Below are 14573 nucleotides of genomic sequence, written 5' to 3'. Positions count from 1 at the left end.
ACAGAAAGAGCTACTATAGAGTAGTACTATGGGCAGTTACTAAAATCTCTGTTACCAAAGAAACTATGAATTTCTTAATTAAGCCAAATTTGTAACAGCTAATAATTTTGTGTGGGTTTAAAAACCTAGCAATCTCCTTCAACTGAACAAATGAGAAATTTCAGTTATCAAGGTATATCTGGTATGCAAGAAGATAAAAAAAGTAACCAGTATTAATGAAACTTTGAAAATACTCTCAGTATGTAGCATCACAAATAGCTGACAATGTAAGGTTAAATCATACAACTTTATCTTTTGTTTTATTCTTACAGAGACAACATGGCTTAGTGTTTTAAAGCATGCACTGTGAACCAGGCTTCCTGTTTCCAGTCTCATTCTGCTCTAATTAGCTGAGAACCTCGGACAAGCCACTCAACTTCTGTGTGCCTCTCTCCCCATCTATGAAATGGTGATACTAAGAGTTCCTACCTCATAGGAATCCAGGGCCCTTGAGTGAATTCATATACATAAAGGAATGAGGAGGGTGTGTGGAACTCTCAGTAACTAGGATTACTTATTTATTATAAATCATCACAGCTGCCATCATCATTCTTCTTCCAAAACATTATTCTAAATTCTTCTTTTTAAAAAAAATGAAGATACACTCTTATTTCTAGACTCAATGTATTTCTAGATCCAAGTTGGCTGTTTAGGGGGGCATCATGGTCAACCCATGTTTGGTTGGTAGTCTGATGACCTAATCATTCTCTATTTCTCATCTCCTAAAAATATGTAAGAATGACTTCTGAATGATAGAGATAAAGTAATTTTGTATAGGGGCACCTGGGTGGCTCAATCGGTTAAGCGTCCACCTCTTGATTTCAGCTCAGGTCATGATCACATGGTTCGTGAGTTCAAGCCTCGTGTCGGGCTCTGTGCTAACAGCATGGAGCTTGGTTGGGATTCTCTATCTCTGCTCCTACCCAGCTCACACACTCTCCCAAAATAAATAAACTTAAAATAATTTTGTATATATGTATAATAATTCCTTAAAATTTTATTAGAAAGTCAAGGTTTCCTTAGAAATCCTGTCTATGTTTAGCACCTTGGAGTAGTGCTCTTTCTGCTAATAATCTATGCTCTTCATTCTGTTCTTTACATAGAACTATAGACCATATGTTGGATTTCCTGCTGGTAGACAGTATAGATAAGCAATCTTGGTATTATAGGTTAGAAAGTTTTCAAGTAAGAGACAGGCAACTAACCTCACAGATTGTAAGTGACTGCAAATGAAACTACCTATTTACTCAATATAGAGTCATACTACATAGAAAGTTATATGTAATCATAATAAAGGAACCTCTGATTGTTGTTTTTAATTGGTAATGTAATTCAGGTTAACATTTAAAAAATAAATATTGTTTTAAAAAAATCCACAATGAAACAAAACAGCTGTATTACCTGAGTCATCAGAATCAATTCTTCAGTGACCAAAATACATACTATAAAATCTTGCTCACCCAGCTTAGTTGTTGAAGAAAACTGTTGATAGGAACCAACAAGTAGTTTAGGCCTAAACTACTATACTACTTTAGTAATTTATACCTAAAGTTTTAAAAAATATATAACAGCTTATAATATACATACTTATCCCTTCTGGTACATAAGGAATATTCAGTAGTCCCTTAGTGATGGAAAAATAAAATAACTGTAGAAATAAAGTTATTTATGATTAATTCTATTTAAACTGAAATCATTTTCTACTCTTAGACAATGATATATCATAACCTCTTTATAAATGTCAATGTCTATGGAATTTCAGTTTTTGAAACATACCTCTTATCTTTCTTGATTTAATACAAGCTAAAAATAACAATTACTTATTGAGGTATTCTGAGTCAAACTTAACTGTTTAAACTTTGGTTTGTGTATATTCCTATTCATCACTTGAGTTTGGAAGCTGGACCAGATGGGGTGTGTTTATGTACATGTCTAAAAGTCAGTAGGTTCCCACATTTAAAAAGACAGGGAACTTTGGGATTTGGTGCTGGCACAATCCTTACGGGTCATTTAGTGCTTATACCATCACCTTAGGAATAAAAAAACCAGAACCCCAAAACCTGTGGTGCACTCAGTGAAAAAGGGCTGAAATTAGAGCCCATTTTTCTCTTGAATTTTATACCAATATTCATTTTTATAATTAAGAGTTGTAAGAGTTGGTGATCTTTTTTTTTATTTTTTTAACCAAAATTTCAGTATTTTCAGTAGCCGACAAAATGAACGTGCTGGGACTGTAGCAAGTATTTATTGGTTTGGGTTCACCTAGTCTTCACTTTCCCCTTTTTTGTAGTAACATATCCTGTCTTTTGGAGAATTATTACAGCCTCATTGTAAGTAACTTTGTAGGGACTGACACCGAAAAGGACCACCCTGCCCTGTTCATTAGAACAGGACTCAGGCTCCCTACCAGGTCAATTAGACCTTCTCCTCTTGCAGGCGACTGAGGCCTGAGTGAATAGTCACAAGCACAGAAATAGGCTGGAGCTAATTGGTTCCAGCTGCAGTGCTCTCTCACCAGATATTAATTAGCCAGGGATTAACTCTTGCCATCTACATTGTTGGAGCTGCCCCGACACTGGTGCTTCCGCTCTTCCCTCCATGTGATGAGCCGCTCCAAGACTTTCCAGTGAAGTTTCTATGTGCTTAAGGTAGCCAGATTCCATTTCTTTTCTCACACACACGCATCACACACACACACACACACACACACACACACACACACACACACACACACACCCTCCAACTGATAAAAGTATTTTGGAAAAAAACAAAAGAATAATCAGAGCATATAGAAAACCAGTATTTTAGGAAAGAGAAAATCAGAAGGAGAATGATGGCTAATTTATATGAAGTGAGTTTTTGGACTGTGTCAGTCTTGGCTTCAGACTTGGTTTCACTTATTAACACCCTAGTAAAGAAACACTAGAAAAGAAGAGTCTTCTTTGACCCCCATTTCAGAGGCACAGAGATCTAAGTAGTGTGTTCTAGGTCACATCAAGGATGCGGTGTAGCTAAAAGTCACACCAAGGCAATCTGAGTCCAAAGTACAGATGCTTAATTCTGCCTCCACACAGGAAGGAGAACAAAAAGCACATCCTGGACAGTGCGGTGCCCTTGTTAGAAATGAGGAAATTCCTATCCCTGTAAAATAGGAACGTAAGGTTATTTACAAGTTTCTTGGTCACCCTAAAATAGAGTCAGATATGCTCAGAAACATCAACATTTCTATTAGAACCTGAAAAGAGAATACTTTTATCAATCCTGTAAATGGGGTGAGATTCAGAAGCCTTGAATTTTATAAAGCTACAATTACTGGGTGATTTTATGGCTGCTCTGTCGTAAGTACTTTAAAATTAACATATCTAAATCTTCACTGTATCAGTAGGCCCATTTACTATTCCCATTAGAACAAGTAAATTAAGGTACAAAGAAAAAGGAACTTGCCTAAGTTTACAGAACTAGTAAGTGTTAGAATGTAACTCCGAAGTCTTCTGGCTCTAGCGTTGGAGCTCTTAACTATGACATGGTAATTTATTTCCAGAACCTTTAACATCGGTGGTTCTATGAGCGAAATGGGGAAAACACATGGAGCTCTTTGTTTGTAGAGCTTAATACAAAAATCAACTTGAGATTGCTGAAATCGGTGGCTTGTAATTCTTTAAGGCAATCCTCCAAGAATTTAGGTACCAGCATTTTAAGGTACTTTGAAAAACAATCAGATTACATTGCTGGTTATATTCAGAACTGTGGGCCTTAAAACTCTCTGGGGCTAGGACTAAAAAATCTAACCATGAACGTGGACAGTAGAAAGCCACTCTATCACCAAATAAAAGGAGTGCAAGGAAAGCACAAGATAAACCTGAAACCTCTTGTTCCAGAAAGAAAAAAAATAAAAGCACAGAGCCTGCTTTGGATTCTCTGTCCCCTTCTTCCTACCCCTCTCCCACTTGCACTCTCTCAAAAATAAACATTAGGGAAAAAAGAATATTATGTTAAGTGAAATAAGCCAGTCACAGAACATATATTGTATGATTCCATTGATATCAAATGTCCAGTAAAGGTAAATGTACAGAAACATTTAGTTAACACTTAGAAAATAGTAAATTAGTAGTTGTCTGAGGTTTGGGTGGGGGCAGAGGGTAGGAGAGAGGGAGGACAGATTGTGGGAATGGAACTAATCATAAATGGGCACAAGGAATCTTACTGAGGTAACAGAATGTTCCAGAACTAGGTTGTGGTGCTATTTGGTCAATTATGCGGTGCTATTGATTTCAGTAAATTGGTCAATTTACTGAAAATTATTATATTGTATGTTTTTCAATGAATACACTTTATGGTATGTAAAACTTCAAAAAAAAAAAAACCTCTGTTAAAAACATAGAAAAAGTCAACAAGTGCTTAATAACTTTCTGCCAAAACGAGACTGTGTATCAGTAGAAGGAATATACTGATGTCAATATGTTTTTAGAAATATTCCACATTCTTCATTTTAATAGCACACAGATTGTTCTTCAGTAATTCTAGACAAAATAAGTAAATTCTGTGGCAGGTCACTTTTAAGTAATTACTTCTGCTATACCAATGTATAAAATAATCTGAAAGAACAGAATCATTCTGGTGTTTAGAGTCTCTTGGTCATCTGGGGGTGTCCAGCTAGCTCAGTCTGTGAAGCATGCAATTCTTGATCTCAGGGTCCTGAGTTCCAGCCCTGCATTGAGTGAGCTTACTTAAAAAAATAAATATATTAAAAATAAAAAAGAATCCCTTACTTATTTGAAGAGGGGACAGTTCTTAATGTCACTAATGTTAAACCTTTTGTTCATCATTGTTGGCGGTCTTAGCAGAGCCAAGGAGGATTTAAACAGAAGAGAATGGTCTTGCAGGAGGTTGCTGGGAGTTGAATTTGAAAAATGCTCTTGCAAAGGCTATTCCTGTCATTGTTTCTCAACAAGTTTAGTGAAATATAAAGTCAGAAACAGAAGGATGCTTTTTAAGAAGTTACAAAGACTCATCTGAAAGTTAACAACCTTTACGTTGCTTATCCATTTGGAGTGTCATTGTAACTACTGTATTGTAAATGATGGAAAATAATTGCATATGTTAAAAAACTAGTGTTATATTCTAAAAAAAATAAAAAATAGAGTTACAAAATAAATAAATAAATAAATAAAAGTTAACAACCTAATATAGCAGGAACAACTACAATGTTAAACACATTTCAGTTTTGGAAAAATTAAGACCAAAGCATATAGTTTCAGAAAATCCAAATGGGCTTAAAACCAGTGCTCATGTAAGTACTTGTAGGCCTACCTGAATTATTTATGGTATAAAGCACAGAAATAAAGATTTGTGTATAAGATCATTTATTCACATTTTAACTAAAACGAGTTTCTTAAATATTAAAGGAACCTCCGGAAATTAAGACCAAAAGTAAATTACTTGATAAGACAATTTTACATCAAATTCTCCTTAAACTGTTTTTCTTTAGCTTTTCCAATGCCATTCTACATTTTCCTTAGAATAAGCCATTCAACTGAGTTCTATTGTAGAAGTTCAATTTATACTTTTTATCCTCTATTTCATTAAAAAAATATTTTTTTTACAGCTTATTAAGATTTCATTTACCCGTTAAAATGTTAGCCTCCCCTGGGACCTAGCTTTATTATCAAGACCATGGAATCCTGCCTTCAGCTCCTTGGACAATCATCCAATTCTCCACATAGAGGAAGGACAGCGGTTAAAAGACCTATGTGTGCTAAATTTCCAACAGTCTAGCAAATTGGATGAGAGCTACGAATTCTGGGAAGTACATACTGATTCAGAGAACTCTAGAACATTGCAAAGATACCTCACCTATAACTCTAATTCGATGACTTGCCTCCTCTCTTCTTTCTTACTTATGGTGATGGAGCACTGACCACCTGAGACAACCATCTCAATTTTTTGATACTGGAATATTTAGATACTTCTTTCTACTTTGTGAAACTGTTTCATTACATTCTACCCAGCTCTAGTCTATCCTATGACATGCACAGGTAAAGTCTATATCCTTTTATATACTAGACAATTTCAAGTAATTTATATATTTCAAAATGTATCTGTAAAAGTATTAGAGACATTCAATGTTAATATTCAGTGCTTTCATGATTATAAACTAATAATTATTTTAGACAGAGCTATCATTCCATTTTTAGTCTTTATTCTTTATTTTTTAAAATATTTATTTATTTTTCAGAGAGAGAGACACACAGAGCATGAGCGCGGGAGTGGCAGAGAGAGACACACACACAGAATCCAAAGCAGGCTCCAGACTCTGAGCTGTCAGCATAGAGCCTGCTGTGCGCCTCGAGCCCCAGGAACCATGAGAACGTGACCTGAACTAAAGTTGGACGCTTAACCGACTGTGCCCCTGAATAGTCTTTATTCATAATAATTTAAATACATGCACTCAATCAAAAGTCAAACATGAGAGCTTAAACTAAAAAGTTTCCCTATTCCAATTATTGTGTTTCCTTGCAGAAGTTTTCTAGGCCTAATTAAGCATATATATCCATATTATTTTTAAAAAGGCAAATGTAACTATACTATTGTGTATTTATGCACCTTGTTTTTGTTACCTGATCAATTTGGAGGTCTTTCCATATTGGCACATACAGCTGTTTAATATTACATACTATACTTGATTGAACCCATATTATTTACTATAATGTTTAGCTTATTTATAAACTATTCCCAATTTCTTGCTATTACAAATATTTCAGCAATTAACATCCTTACTAATATTTTTACATAATTGTACAAGTATCTGCAAGACAAATTTCCAGAAGTGAAATTGCTAGATCAATGAATATACAAATTATACATTTTGTCCAATATTGTCACATCGTCCTACAAAGATGTTCCACTGGTCTACAGCTTGATCAACAGCATTGCATAGGTTACTTGTAAACCTACCATAAGTTTTGGTCCATTTTTAGTTTTTAAATTTTTTAACGTTTATTTTTGAGAGAGAGCCGGCAAGTGGGGGAGGGGCAAAGAGAGAGAGGGACGCAGGCGCTGAAGCAGGTTCTGTGCTAACGCAGCAGCACTAACGCAGTGAACCCAATCATGACCTGAGCCTAAGTTGGATGCTCAATTGACTGAGCCACCCAGGCACTCAACTTTGGTCCATTTTTTAATGGCTAGCTTTCTTTTTCTTACTTATTTGTACAAACTTTTTCTACATTAAAAAAATAAAATTTTTTTAGTCCTGTGTATTATAAGTATCTGTCCTAGTCTGGGCATTTTTTGATGTTATTTGGGATTGTGCAGACATTTTAGTTATTTGTCAGAAAAATTCACCCATCTTTTTCTTTAGGGTTTCTAGCTTGGTCCGTCCTTAGAAAGACATTCTTTGATCCAAAATTATGGTTTTATGGTTTTACTTTGGTAATTATATCCTTGATTCATCTCTAGTATAAAAAGAAGAAATCCTGAAATTATTCTTTTCCAACTAGCTAGCCATTATAATTTAAACTGTTTTAGTTTGTTATTATCTGATATGGTAGGCCCTCGAAATTTAACAGTCTTAAGTAGCTGTAATAATTCAAAGTTGTTGCAGCATCTTTTCCCATAAACCAAGCATTTTGAATGACAAACTTTTTAAAAATCTCTAATATGCTTGCTAGTTACAAAACTTGTATTTAGTTATATAACTTACATAAATGCTCTTAATACAGTACCTCTTAGAAGAATTTTTGTTTAATATTTCTTTATTTTTGAGAGAGAGCGCGTGCTTGCAAGAGGGGGAGGGGAATCCGAAGCAGGCTCCAGGTTGTCAGCACACAGTCCAACACAGGTCTCAAACTCACAAACTGTTAAGATCCTGACCTGAGCTGAGGTTAGACCCTCAATGGACTGAGCCACCCAGGTGCCCCACTACAGTACCTCTTTATAAACCACTGGAAATCCACATTTATACGTAACAGCTCAAGTAAGCTTTCTTAACAGTTTGTTTCAGAAACTATTAGAGAAAGCTTCTTCATATTTGAAAATTCATTCGCCTATATCACTTTAAGATTTAGATCAAAATTAATCTAATTTATTACCTCAACATAGTCTTTTTTCCCCCAATTCCCTCATTCTTTACCTTTATATGCTCCTTCATGCTTGTTTGCACTTTTCACCACTGTCACTAAAGCTTACTTACAACCTTCGGCACAGGGACATTAAACCAATATATACAACTGTGCTTCAAAGAAACTGACCCTGAAATAAGTAACCTAACACTAGGGACTTTACCCATATTCAGATAATTTTGACCAAATTAAAAAAAATTTTTTTTTAATGTTTTTTATTTATTTTTGATACAGAGAGAGACAGCATGGGGGCGGGGGCAGAGAGAGAGAAGGAGACACAGAACCGGAAACAGGCTCCAGGCTCTGAGCTAGCTGTCAGCACAGAGCCCCATGCGGGGCTCGAACCCACGAACTTGAGATCTGACCTGAGCCGAAGTCGGAGGCTTAACCGACTGAGCCACCCAGGCACCCCTTGACCAAATTTTTGTTTGATTTTTGAATTCTGTATGGCAGAGATGAAAATTCTTCTTGCAGTATAACTCAGATTTCCATAGGAAAACTTACACGCTTTTGTTTGCCTATTATTAATCTTATCTTCCTCTAATACATCATCAGTTTATTGTGGAAAAAAGCAAAATTAAAGGTTTAATCCTATTTAAAATTTGGTCTAAATCCAGTAGTATCAAGTCCCTTCAGATCACAGAATTGCTTTTGTTTTAAAGTATAATCCAACTATAAGGACAGTAACTAAATCACCTTAAATAAAGGAGCTTGCCACATATTAAAGGTAATTTTTTAATGAAGTTTTCAATGTATTTTTACATGACTGTTTTATTTGACTCTCACAACAATCTTGTTTAAGTTGTTGCTATCCCTATTTGATAGGTGAAGAGAGAGGTTAGTATATTGCCCAGGGTCACACAACCAAGAGCCAATTAGTGGTCGAGCCAAGACTGAAACCCATGTGTCCTGCCTTCAAATCCTGCCTCATTCCAATTCATGACAAGCTTCCCAAAACCATTGCACAGCAAGCCACTGCATGATGAAGTTTATCAGTTAAGGTGTTTTGTCTACAAGTAATTGAAATTTTAGTTCAAACTGGTTAAAATAATAAGAACATTTATTATCCCATTATACTAATACAAAGGAGTTCAGGGGAAGAAACATTCTAAGCTAATAGATTCAGTGGCTCATGAATGTAACCACTGTTCTGCCACTTGCTGATGTATTAACATATCCTTAGGCTGCCTTGCTTGATTCATAGATTATATATCTGTCAGCAGCACCTGGAGTATATAATTCCTTGTTTACATTCAGTAGGGGAATTAGAGATAGAACTGCGTTATCCCAGTTATGGAGCATACATCTTTCTCTTTGAGCAATTTAGGTTGTGGGCCAGAAATAGTGTTTATAAATATTCCATGAGATACTTCTGCATTTCCAAACCACCTTTGCACCACGTTGGAACATATGACTAGTGCAAAGCAATAACTGTAACAGAAATGAATCACTTTCAGAATAAGACAGATAAAAACAGGTGTACCTCCTCTATCTCCTTTTATCCCTGATAGAAGCTAGGGGTTATATGGTCAAATGCTGAAATAGCAAATATCTCACAGAATGGAGGCAGTCTGGACACTAAAGTCACCAGATGGAGCAGAGATTCTGTCAACCTGCATAGGACTGTGAGTAATCTACAAATTTATCCATTTCCCCAAGCTACTGAGATTTCAGGGAGTTCCTATTGGGACACTTGATATTAATTACCCTGATTAAAGCAGATTACATGCCCACCTAAGGGAAAGCTATGCCCTGACCAGCCTATACATTATCCAAGATGGAATGGATGTGCAGAATTACTTGCATTGACCTGATGCAGTTTTATAGTAAGAGAATTCATGTGTTATACAGTTGGAGATTCAAGTGATTTTTTTTAAGTACAAAATATTTACAATTATACTGCTCATTCCCATAAGTGGAAAATTGAGCCATTTTCACAAAAAAGTTCCATCAAAGATTAAATGCCTTTGCAGACATGCCTTTCATAAGGCAAGCTGTTTTATGAGGATCTTCAAAAGACCCATTTAAACATAAAATAAACTGAAGTCATGCATTAGGCTTTATATTTCACCTACCTTTTCTGTGCTAACATTTACTGAACAACTACTACTGCCTAGCCCTGAATAACAGGTACGAGATACAAATAAGAAAGGACACCTATGTCCAAACTTTACTGTCTGCTAGTGAGACAAAAAAATACATAACGTCAAGGAAGCTGAACAGATGGCCAAATGTTCTTTAAAATAAATTATCAAGAAAGCATACTGCTTAATAGTGCCTAAGGTCAGAGTAAAGTAAATAACATAACCAAAATTTAAGCTCAGGTTTGTCTGGCTCCAATATTAGCCTATATTCTTTCTAAAACTCCAAACAAACAAAACAAAGACAGACAAAATACACAGGAGGTGGAGAAAAAAAATGAAGAAATTCATCATGTCATTAGAGAAATGAAAATGTAGACTGTTGGGGATAAGTTTGGTACCAAACATCAAACTAGAAACAATAAAGATAACCATGATGGGTTTGAAACTTGAATTTGCAAAATATTTGTCTGTTGTATTACTTAAGACAATTCAGTTCAGCTAAACAGAGAAGAGAAAAACAATGAGGAGAAGTACAACTATCAACAATATGTAAGGAGATAGTGTGGTCGACATAGATGACAGAGACAATTAAGTAAAGATAGAAGAACCAAGTTAAGCACCCAACATTTATGAGACATCAAATATTCATGTCTTAAATGAGTCACCCATTGATTATACCCATGCTGGTTCCATGTGTTGTCTGCTTAAGATATGCAGATAAAAACTCACAGATATTCAGGAGTCTATTAGCAAGTTACAACTGTACCTGGGGGGACTTGCCTCTGATGCGAGCGCAAGCTGTGCTGGCTCAGTCAGGTTCCATCTGCTGAGCCCCCTTGCTCACACTCAAAAAGCCCACCGTGCTCAGGAAAGGTTGATGTGGTAGAGAAGATGAGACAGGAGAGACCAGTATCATGTAACACAGGACTCAGAATGTGGGCCTTTCATCCCTCTGAAACACTTCCTACATAGGTGAGCTGGCAGATCTTTCCCTCCTTGTTTTGTGCTGTGTTTTAAGCCGATTCAATAAATCTGTGACTAGAATATTGTGACATGGTTTGCGAACCTCTCTGCCCCAGGACCACAGCGCTTGCCTGCACTATGGGATAGGTGTAAGGTAGCTGAGGATATATGGTGGTGAGGTTACAGGGGCTCAAATTAGGGACAAAGGCTACAAGGCCCAGGACATCCTTAGAATTGTCCCCAGCACCAACAGAAGTTGGAGCTAACTCAGGAGGAGTGGACTGCAAGGCCTGGGTAACACCAATATAACTCCCCTACTAATTCACCAAAGATCTGCTGAATACACCAGAGGCCAGAACATCCAGAGTGTAAAAACCGACACATCTGTATTCTGGGCCCCCCCTTCTTCAATAATTGGGATATGGCAACTGCTACTCTCAAGACTACCTTCCTCGAAATACCCAGATCCCACCTAGGACAGAACAGCAGGAGGTGCAAGAGGTCTGAAAGACTGAAGATTTCACCCGAGAGAACTGGAGTCCTCTCAAAGTGACATTTAAAGGCAACACTAACTGGAAAGTGTGGTTCCCACTCTGCCCGGGTGTAGTTTACAGAGGAAAAATAGTGAAGAAGCTACAACTTCTTTGTAAATAGGAGTAGTAAGATTTTGAGCCCATTTTGGTTTGACTAACAGTGCTAGTAATATGGGAAGAGATTAAAGGAATGAGAGGGGCGCCTGGGTGGCTCAGTCGGTTAGGCCTCCGCCTTCGGCTCAGGTCAGATCTCATGTCCGTGGGTTCGAGCCCCGCATCAGGCTCTGTGCTGACAGCTGGCTCAGAGCCTGGAGCCTGCTTCGGATTCTGTGTCTCCTTCTCTCTCTGCCCCTCCCCCTCTCATGCTCTGTCTCTCTCTGTATCAAAAATAAATAAAACATTAAAAAAAAAAGTTTAAAGGAATGAGAAAGACAAAGGTGGTTAGTCAATGGACATAGAAACGGAGATCTTTGAACTCCATTTAATGGAGTGCTCCGCTTCAACATACATACATATGCACACACTACAAATACCTAGTACTCTATTATTTTGTCTAAACAACTATCTTCAGTAGCAGGATATCTGAGCTGTTGCTACATATAAGCTATGTCTAGGTAAAAAAGTCCCAAACTAAAAACCAGTATGCCAGCCACTATGCTTACATTTATGCACGATTAGCTCTCACCATTCTGCCACAAACATTAAAAAAAAATCTTGTTCTCCTTTAGCTATGTTTTTCCATAAATACCATGCTGAAAGTCCTAAAAACATACACATTTCTGTAAGTATACCTGGGATAGAGAATAAAGGCTAACCTGGAATAGGAATGAGTGAGAATCACTCCTCCACTAGAGTGAATAATCTCTTAAATAGTATGATTTTCATGTCAATCTTACATGAAAGTTTGCATATACTTTGGATTAAACTAAGGAAAAGTATGGAGTTTCACACATGGGTCAGTGTGCATTTCAGTCAAGGCAGAGATCAACGCATGCAGGCCAAGGGCAAGAAGTAAGGGTCTAATCAGACAGAGATGGCTGCATGTCTCAGGACAAATAGGTTCATCTGCTGTCTCATACTCTATGCATTTCTTGTCCTAAAGTGTTTGTTTTATAAAGTTGGAAAGATGCAATGAAATAAAAGCTCACTATTTTACAATAAAAAATCAGATTTTGAAGAAAACTCTTGGGAATGATAAAAAGATAACCACCTCGATACTACAAGGCTCAAGGCTAAAAAGAAAAGAGACAGGCACACAGGATACCAAAAAGTTCCAAGCACAAAAATGAAGGAGTTTTACTATGAAAAGTCAGTCTGTGAGGCTGATTTACCATCTGGAGACCGCTTGGAACATATGTGTAAAAAAAATCTCCCAGGTATCTCTAGATGTTTTAGGATGCCATCACAGCCTACAACAAATTGCAACTGTTTCTGAAACTTGAAAAAAAAAAAAAAAAGGATCTGACCTAAATGTGATGATACATAAGTGAGCAGTTGATAATAAAGAATAAGAGATTGTTCATTTAGTTCATCTGGGAACAAATAAAGTGCCCCCTAGAAGACAATACCAGCTTGAAATAGAAGTATGCTTGATACATATGCACTTTCTATATATTGAAATAAAAATTTAAATCACAGCATTCTCTAAATTGTATAATTGAAAATATGTGCTTATTGCAAAAGGTTATACATAAGCATCAAAAGAATTGCTTTTGATATTTATTAATTCAGCCCTAGAAATACATGCATTTTCCCATGGATTTTACATCCGTGTTATTTATTGATGCTACTGTATTATAATCAGAAGTTCCTACAGTCGATTAAGGCTTCACAAACATTTATCAAACAAGCGCTTTCTCTGTCACTTTCAGCAACCATGCTGAAACAGAAATTCCAGCATTACTAAATGAAAACAAAAATGTGAATAGGAAAAGGTCATATACATACTCAGAAGGAACAAATTCGCGGTTAATTCTTTCTCAGTCTAGCCACTAGATTTTTCCAGTAACTACAATTAAGCGTTCATATTTAACTCATCTCTAACAAGGAAGTCTGAAATGCTTGACTTTAAGTCAAGTTGTCCTAAATGCATAAACTCCTGCACGCTTGCTTCTTCCTTCATCTTTTTTGGAAGGACAAACAGACAAAAATGCCGAGTACTGCCCCAAACACTGTTTAACGTCCATTTGAATATACAGGAATTTAAGTAACAAACCTTCCCCCACCGCCTAGAAAGGAAAAACAAAATCACGCAAACATCTCAGCAAAACCAGGAGGGCACAGGCCTCTCCTCCGCCCCGCAGTGTCCACAGAAGACGGCAGCCTATACTCACACAGATGGCGAGAGCGCCTGCCCCCATTCTTGCAGGAAGTGCCTGGTAGAAGTGATGAAGACCGGATGAAAACATCAAAATGACAGCAAAGTACGAGAATTCCATTCAGCAGATGCACTTTCATTTGAAAAACAGTTCCTAATCCAGAGGCCTCACAGCGAGCAAAGAGCAGCTCCTAACATTTTCGGAAGCGTGGTTTGGCTTCTCACTCGGCTGAACCCACATGGCTGGCAGGACTGCCTGGAGTTGAAATCTGATCCAGAGCGTCTAGTATTGGCAAGTAGAGGAGATCATGTGACATGGGCCTTAAGTTGCCGACATCTTTTTCTTAAACCTGACCTGCCAGATACCACACACGGGCTTTCTCCGTTCAGAAAACGCCCATCACCTGGTGATATTCATTAATTGGAGGACTAAGCCCAAACAGTGAATATGCAAACCTGATTCCTAGTTGCTACTCCTAAGAAAAATTCACATATTCACACTCAGATTTCAATCTGCAGG

The 14573-nt window shown here is 37.0% G+C and overlaps 1 protein-coding gene across 1 annotated transcript in view; it reads right to left on the bottom strand.

The window, feature by feature from the left end:
- The window catches only part of FAM13A (family with sequence similarity 13 member A), a 313453-nt gene extending 299213 nt beyond the window's left edge, over positions 1–14240 (bottom strand). The window contains exon 1 of the mRNA XM_029943172.1: positions 14070–14240. Coding sequence (XP_029799032.1) covers positions 14070–14174 — 105 coding nt within the window. The 5' untranslated portion in view covers positions 14175–14240. The remainder of the gene's footprint in view (positions 1–14069) is intronic.
- Between the last annotated feature and the right edge of the window lie 333 nt (positions 14241–14573).

Source organism: Suricata suricatta, chromosome 1 (genome assembly GCF_006229205.1).
Source record: "Suricata suricatta isolate VVHF042 chromosome 1, meerkat_22Aug2017_6uvM2_HiC, whole genome shotgun sequence".
Classification (NCBI taxonomy): domain Eukaryota; kingdom Metazoa; phylum Chordata; class Mammalia; order Carnivora; family Herpestidae; genus Suricata; species Suricata suricatta.
The sequence above is the reverse complement of the archived record's forward strand: the minus strand, read 5'-3'. Positions and strand labels throughout refer to the sequence as shown.